We start from the raw sequence: 8,050 nt of genomic DNA, 5'->3' as shown, positions 1-8,050 counted from the left end.
TTCCCTTCCCATAAAGCTCTGACAGCACTGGATGTTGGAAGTGGTGGGAAGGATTTGTGGAGACTAAGCAGATAAGTACCTTGTGTGAATTATTAAATGCTCTCTTACCTCTCTGTAAAATTAGCCATTCGATTTTTATGCTGTTTTTGTAAGCCTCAAAAGTAAAGGAAAAAACTTTAGTCCAAATCAGAACTTTCATAGAGGAATAAAAATTATGCCAAAAAAATAAATAGCAAGGAAACAAAAGGTAGTGGTAATAACTGGCCAAATACACTAATCAGATGAATTGGTCTGTCTTCAGTCTCGAAGCTGATTATTAAAACAATTAATATTTTCAAATTAATTTAATGTTGGTTTTGTATGAGTGTTTGTAAGGTTGTGTGCCTGCTTTTAGTATTTATGCAGCCATCTAATGTACCATTCCTGTTCCACTTGGAATCAGGAACAAAACTCCCATTTAGATTATTGGCTCCATATATATAATTTCAAACACAGATGAAGAGACAATGACTCAGAAAGCTGTGAACCTTTTGTTGTTAGAAAAGGAACTTTTCCCTTGACATTTCACAGTGACGAGCTAACTGCAGCAAAAAGAATATTATAAGTACACTTCAGGCTTCAGACGATCTTTCTACATTTTATTTCTAAAATAACTGCTTCTCAAATTAAATACTCGTAATATCTTTGTTGTCTGTAGTTTTGGGAGCTCCTGTATCAAACAACTGATTTATTTTTTGTTTATTTGAATTTTCTAAGCAGTGAGGGGTTTTTGAGTAAGCTTTGGGAAATCTGTTCTTTACAATGATATTTAAAGCACAGGATCGTAGAATTATTTGGTTGGAAGGGACCTCTGGAAGTCTTTTAGTCCACCTGCCTGCTTGAAGTAGGCACTGTTATATCAGGTAGGTTGAGTAAGTTGCTGAGGCATGGGTCTGAACAAGTTTTTAATACATCCAGCGTGGAGATTGCACAAACTGTCTAGGCAGCCTCTTCTGGTGTTTGGTCACTTTGACCATCCTCATGGTGAGAAAGATTTTCCTTGTCTCTGCTTAGCATTTCTTGTGTCCCCACTTGTCTATCGCCTTGCATCCTACCACCATGCCCTTCTGAAAAGCATCTGGCTCTAACTCTTCTGTACCTTTCTGACAGGTAGTTGAAGAAGCAGTGAGATCCTTCCTTTGCATTTTCTTCTTTAGACTGACTGAACCCAGTTCTCTCAGCCCCTCCTCAGACATCATGGGCTCCATTCCTCTCATCATCTTATCTATTAGCCTTGCTGTCAATGCTGGAAGAGATGGCTGCTGGTAACTGGCCAGCGTATAAGAAATTAATGCATCTTGACAATTTGTGAGTTGTGACGATGCATATACATTTCAGCTCAGGCTGCTGTTACTTTGCATTTTATTAATCATCCTACATAACTGTTTTCCAATTTTATTGTACAGTGTTTGAAAGAACATGATTGATGGTGTATCAAAAATTGTATGTGTTCCATTGAGTCTGTGTGAAAGTATTGGCTCTCAATTTCAGTGTAGCATCCAAAAAGGTCTTTAAAGTTGTCTTTGGTTTTCAATGTGAAGGCTGGAAAAACTAAGGTAGCACGCCACTGTCACAGGCTGGCCATTGGGCTCATATTCTTGCTAGTAGTTGTTTTGATGGTTTTCTTTGTTTTATTTTTTCCTTTGTTTTTTGTTAGAAACCCTGAAAAAGATTTCTCAGAAAGCTTTCATTCTGCTTCTCACATACTTGGTCAGTCTCTTCTGGCACCATTTAAAATGTCCTATGGCAGTTTTCCTATTAATAAAAGACAGATTTAACTAACTCTAGGTTTCATTCACTTTCCATTATTTGCTTCAGGCTCGTATTTACCCCTAGTGTAAACACTCCCTTATAAAGATGAGGCCTAGGAGTTCCCCTTCACCAAATACTGGTAGATCATGCCCTTGTTTTTTGTAAAAGTCAGTCAGTCTTGCTCTTCTCTGTTTCATGGTTGGCTGCCTTTATTGTCTTTTACCACGTCTTCCTACAGAAGATGCCAGCCCCATGAAGGATGAGAGCCAGCTGTAGCTTCTGCACCCTTTCCACTTTGATCTAGCTTTAAGAGCTTTACAAAACCCAGTTATTTTCCTGGGTGCTCTATAATGTGAAACGAAGGATTCCTTCCTATCCTCCTCTGACCTTGTATTTTGGCAAAGAAAGCACAGTAAAGTTGCATCTTATTTTTGGTAATTTTATGAGGTGGGACATTTTCAAATCAAGGTTTACATGACTGCAACAACACTTCTAACCATATACAGTCTTATTTTTCTTCTTACTTCAACTGGTATGAGTGAGGAATAACTCTAGAGAGATCAAGATAATTATTTGACTGTAAAGTTCAGGTAAGACAAGAATCTGGCCCTTGCCAATACAAGTGATGGTACGAAGTGTTCCTAGAAGAATGTGCTTCCTTACAAAGAAGAGTAAACAAAGAAAACTCTCTGTCCAAAGAAAGTCTTTGAATTTAGCCAAATTCTGTTTCCTTATGAAAAGAAGATAAATTTACCTGTAAATTAAATTTTTATAGTTACTGCATGGTCAAAGAAGCTAGTTAAGTTTATTTAGGACTGGAAGGGGTCACCTGAACCATTCGAACATATTTTCTAGTTGATCGTCGGTTTGGACATTTAATATATGGTGGTTATGATAACAAACGTCAAGAAGAGCTTGGGCTCGGTGCTTTTGCTGACTTGAAGATCTTTGAAAAAATCAATTTATGGTCTCTCAGATGGGAAGCTAAGAATCAGCTAAATTTCAGCTGTACAATTCCATCTGTAAAAAATAAACTTGCACAGTAACTCTGGTTTTCCCTGTATCATTTTCAGATTCAACCTCCCTGTGCTGTGCTCTGCCCAGCCTCCAAACTGAGGCTTATAAACTTATATCTTGTTTGAACTAGAACCATTAAAAAAATATTCTAGATTTAATTAATTTTAAAGTGGCTTGTCTTTCAGAACCTTTGAATTCCTCTTAAAGTCTTTAGCTTATGCTAGCTCTTTTTCTAACTTCTGTTTTACGTGATATTTGCACTGAGTTGCTGTCACATATCAGAAGTATTTATCTCTTCAGAATGCTATGTAATTTCCTACAAACAGCTGCTTGCTTTAGCTGTGCTATTTTTCTGAAATTGAATATAATTTCAGTATTTTAATACACGATTTGATTGGAATATTGAATATCCTGTTGACTCCTCACACATTTCAAGAGCACAGGTCCTCACCATGTAAATATGATCACTTCTCTAAAGGTAATAACATTCCAAGATTCTGTAAAACATGATGAAATTCAAATGCCAGTTGAAATAAAAATATCCCATTTGTAGTCCTGTATTGTGTATATGTACTGCCAGAAGAGGCAAATAAATGTAGGTCTTAGCAGTCCGGTCTGTCCTTTCACTACTTTACCATGCACTTCCTTCTTCCTTTAAGAAATAAATGTATTTTTTCTTTCTAGAGCCAGTATTGTGCAGAAGCGCATAATTTATTTTCAAGATGAGGGTTCTCTCACCAAAAAAATTTGTGAACAAGGTAAGGTAAACTGAAATATCTTTCTGACCTCCTTGTCATATCTACATATTTCTTTTAACTCATTATATCAAACTAAGATTTTGAGGCCTTGAACAGTTTCATCCAGGTTCAAAGGTACAAAGCCAGCTGTATCCTGGGCTGCATCAAAAGAAGGGTGGCCAGCAGGTCAAGGGAGGTGATTCAGCCGCTCTACTCTGCTCTCGTGAGACCCCACCGTGTCCAGCTCTGGGGCCCCCAACATAAGACGGACATGGATCTCTTGGAGTGAGTCCAGAGGAGGGCCACAAAGATGATCAGAGGGCTGGAGCACCTCTCCTATGAAGATAGGCTGAGACGGTTGGGGTTGTTCAGGCTGGAGAAGAGAACACTCTGGGGAGATGTTATAGCCCCTTCCAGTACCTAAAGGGGGCCTGCAGGAAAGATGTGGGGGGACTTTTTAATCAGGGAGTGGAGTGATACGACAAGGTGGAACAGTTTTAAAGTGAAAGAGGGGAGATTTAGATTAGGTATTAGGAAGAAATTCTTTACTCTGAGGGCAGTGAGACACTGGCACAGGTTGCCCAGAGAAGCTGTGGATGCCCCATCCCTGGAAGTGTTCGAGGCCAGGCTGTACGGGGCTTTGAGCAACCTGGTCTAGTGGGAGGTGTTTCTGCCCGTGGTCAGGGGACTGGAACTAAATGATCTTTAAGTTCCCTTCCAACCTAAACCTTTCTCTGATTCTATGAAATTTGGGATCGTGAATTATGTTCTTCCTCGTACGATCTTCCTTGCCTTCCCCTAAATGTGATACTTGCAACTTTTTACCTGGTCTTTGTGTGAAACCCAGGGCATTTAGTTTATTGAATCCTGGGTATTTCATTCTTTCCTAAACCTAAGCATTACAGTTGGTTATTGCATCCCACTGGAGAATTTAGATACTCTGGCTGTCCAGAAGTTTCAAGCCTATTATGTTTTGAGATCAGCTGAGGTTTTGTCAGTATCAGATAAGGACCAGAAACAAACCCAATTTGAATCTGAAGACAACTGAAATAGTAGAGCCTTCTCATTTAAAGTGTAGATGTAAATTATTACGTCCACTTACAAATATGATGCATGTATTTCAGGGTTCTAGTTTAGTCTAGTGTAGCCCAACTTAAAAATAAAAAAAAAAAAATGTGTTTAACTCAGATATATTTACTGGAGTATTTGTTATGGCAACTTTGCTGTTATCTGTTGATTTTGAGTTGTAACCATTTTCAATGGGTACTTTGGTGCTTTTTCAGACTCGGCCTCAGAAGGTGTGACTGACAAACCAATTTTAGATTGTTGTGCCTGTGGAACTGCCAAGTATAGGCTAACTTTTTATGGAAACTGGTCAGAAAAAACACATCCCAAAGATTTTCCACGTGAGTATCATTCTTTTACTATTGTTGTACCATATAGGGACTGCAAAGGGGGTTGGAGCTTGTTGTATGACACATTACTTATTTACAGCTCAGCAGTGAAAATTATGACATATATGGAATACTGCTAAAGTTCAGTGTTGAAAATCCATGGATCTTTCTGCAAATGCTATGCATTACAAAAAAAATCTGTTGATTTGCCTGACATTTTGAACTGAGGTGTGTATGAGATCACATTTTCAAGATTTATTCGTGGTGTGAAAAGTTACTTTTTTCTTTTTTTTTTTTTTTGAGTCTAAGCTTAGACTGGCTTATAATGTACAGCTAGGAAATGAAATTTTAAGAAAAAGGCCACAAAGATTGAGCAACACACATTTTGAGTTTACAACTATGCCATTCGAGCCAGTATGTTTTCCTTCAAAGTCTTTTGAAAGATTCCAGTTAGTTTTGGTGAACCCTGAATATTGCTGCCTTAAGGGTATTAATTATATCTATATTAGAATATTCTGTTTTCTTTGTCTTTGTTGGTTGAACAGACAGATAAAATACACATTCTCAGCTTTGCCTGCCTGTGTTTTAAGTTTCTGAACTACAGAATCAGTATTCTTGTTGCAATAACCCAAGTAACTGTAAAAAGCTAAAGTTACAAAAATGTGTATTATGTATTTGTTCTTTCATTACGGACTCCAAAGTCTGTGGCAGTAAAGGCTAGGAAATGATTTGAGAATGTGAGTCACATTTACTAGTCTTTAAACTTTGTTTTCTGTGGCTGTTTGCTATATAGACTTTATATGTTGATTTTTTTTTTAAATTATTATTGTCACAGTGTCAGAATATCATCATATAACTCAAATATGGTTTTTGTGTCAATCAGCTCATAGTTTTAACAGCCTAAGCAATATTGCTTATGTTGAGTCTCTCATACATTTTAAGTTGAACGTAGCATTGTTCAGCTATTATTTGTCAGCATAATACATAGGAGATAAAATAAGCCAAACCCAACAATTGCAGGAATTGTCTTACAGGCTACTGGATGATTTATGTATCTGCGGAGTGTGACACTTTATATGCATTATTTGTATGGATTCAGCTGGTGGCTAGAAATAGAGCATGAGAAAGTGATTGAAAACTATGAAATTATTGTGACTTGATGTAATATTTGGGATAAATGGCCTTTTCTTTTAAATCCAAGTCACACATGAAAAGTATGCGTTCATGACTGAAAATAAGCAAGTTGCAATAGTTTGCCACAATAGTGGAATCTGTGGACTGCTGTCTCTCCCCATTTATGAAGTGGTGAATTGTATTAATGTTTTACTTAAAAAAAAACTGGAAAAGTGTAAAGATAACCATGCAATACTAGCACGATTAAGCCCAGTAATAACAGCTGATAAGATTTTAAATTGAAATTTCTGAAAGTTGAGAAAAAGATCTCATCCATGTCAAAAATGAAAACTAGTCATCAACATTATTCTTTAAAATGTTGCATTTGTGCAGTAATTACGTTAAAATAAAATGCTATTCATGATGGACTGTGGTAAGTCACTAATTATTTACCAAGCTATCACAGAAAAAAATTCTGCTCTACTCTTATACCATCAGCATGGCTGCAATAGGAAGTGGACCATAAAACTTATATTTTGTGTCTTTTCTTTAACTTATCATCTGATTTGCTTTAAAATTCCCTAAGTAATATGTACTCTGTTGCTTAGCTTTGCTCCAAAGAACTGCTTTTGCCAAATGAAGTATTTTCTTTTGCTATTACACAGAAATGTTTCTGGAAGTTACAGTGCAAAACTTTTCATTCTGGGAAATTATTTTGAGGTTTTCACAGATTGCATAGATTATGAAAACTTTCACACTTATTATACCAGTGCAATTAAAATACCTCTGTTCCATTACATTTCAAAGTGTATTGTCTGTTTCGGTGTTATGAGATGTGCCTACTCTATAAAGCATTGCTTAGAATGAAACCACTGCAACACAACCTTATTTGGAGTATGTCAACCGCACAGTGAATAGAAAGAGGTGTACCACAGCTGTAGAAAGTGTTCAAAAACTAATTCTTAAAGCAATCTTGCTTTCTTGGACATCAGACAGACTGAGAAACAAAACAAAACAAAACCTCAACTGATTTGCAAACTAAGGCTTAAAAAAAAGTGAGCATGCTTTTCAGGTAGATTTTGCAAGTTATCACAACTCCTGATAATAGGACTAGTGGAAGCTGAGTATTTAATTTGTCATTAAATCTGGCTCAAGGGAAACTATTAAATTTACTGTCACATTTTGCAAGTCAGAAAGATTTGTATTTACGTAAGCCCTGTGGCTTAAAAGCATTTAGTGTCTTTGGCTATCACCCATATACGATAACAGGAATATATATGCTTTTCATGATGATTTGATGTGGCACATCTATGAAAGATGTCAGAGGATACATTCTCATGTTGTGACAACACCTTGATCTTTATGCAAAAATACACATATAAGTGCATAAATTGAGAAACTACTCATACAAAAAGGAAGTGAAATAACACCATTGGAAAGCTGTCAGTATTCGGTTTGCCGTTTTAATAATTGGATAGTAACACTGGACTGGTGATAGAAAATAGCTCTGGCCTTGTACTGCTCAGATTATTTCATGTAGAGAAGTTTCTGTGATATTTCAAAGAAAAAGCTTGAGAAACTATATTGAGTTATCTCTTCATTCTCATCAAAAATGGGAGGTTTGAGGTGAGGAGTGAAATATTTGCAAATATTGCACGGATTTTGTAAAAAAATTAGGGTAGATGTAGTATACTTCGAACAGCTTATTTGGGCAAGCAGATGGGCCAGCTCCTTTCTCCACAGAGCCAATATCTTTAGGGGAGAGGTGTTCAGTGGAAGAGGCTGGGCTCCAGATGCAAAGACATTAGATGTTCTTGACCTGTTTAGGATAGGGAATGTGAGAAGCTTTGGAGCACGTGGAACCATTCACTATCAATTTCACAAAAGACTTAAAGGCACTCTGATTCCTCTCTGTAGTAATACATTTTTCTTTTGTACTGTGTGGAACCTTCTCTTTCAATAAGTTGCAGTGTCACTCACTGTGTTTCAGGGAAAGCT

The 8,050-nt window shown here is 36.9% G+C and overlaps 1 protein-coding gene across 1 annotated transcript in view; it reads left to right on the top strand.

Annotated features, from left to right (window-relative positions):
- The window catches only part of SPON1 (spondin 1, extracellular matrix protein), a 195,533-nt gene that overhangs the window by 59,893 nt on the left and 127,590 nt on the right, over positions 1-8,050 (top strand). Inside the window, exons 4-5 of the mRNA XM_009892668.1 lie at positions 3,493-3,566; positions 4,829-4,951. Coding sequence (XP_009890970.1) covers positions 3,493-3,566; positions 4,829-4,951 — 197 coding nt within the window. The remainder of the gene's footprint in view (positions 1-3,492; positions 3,567-4,828; positions 4,952-8,050) is intronic.

Source organism: Charadrius vociferus, unplaced genomic scaffold (genome assembly GCF_000708025.1).
Source record: "Charadrius vociferus isolate BGI_N301 unplaced genomic scaffold, ASM70802v2 scaffold19, whole genome shotgun sequence".
Classification (NCBI taxonomy): domain Eukaryota; kingdom Metazoa; phylum Chordata; class Aves; order Charadriiformes; family Charadriidae; genus Charadrius; species Charadrius vociferus.
This window is presented reverse-complemented; position numbering and strand designations above follow the sequence as displayed.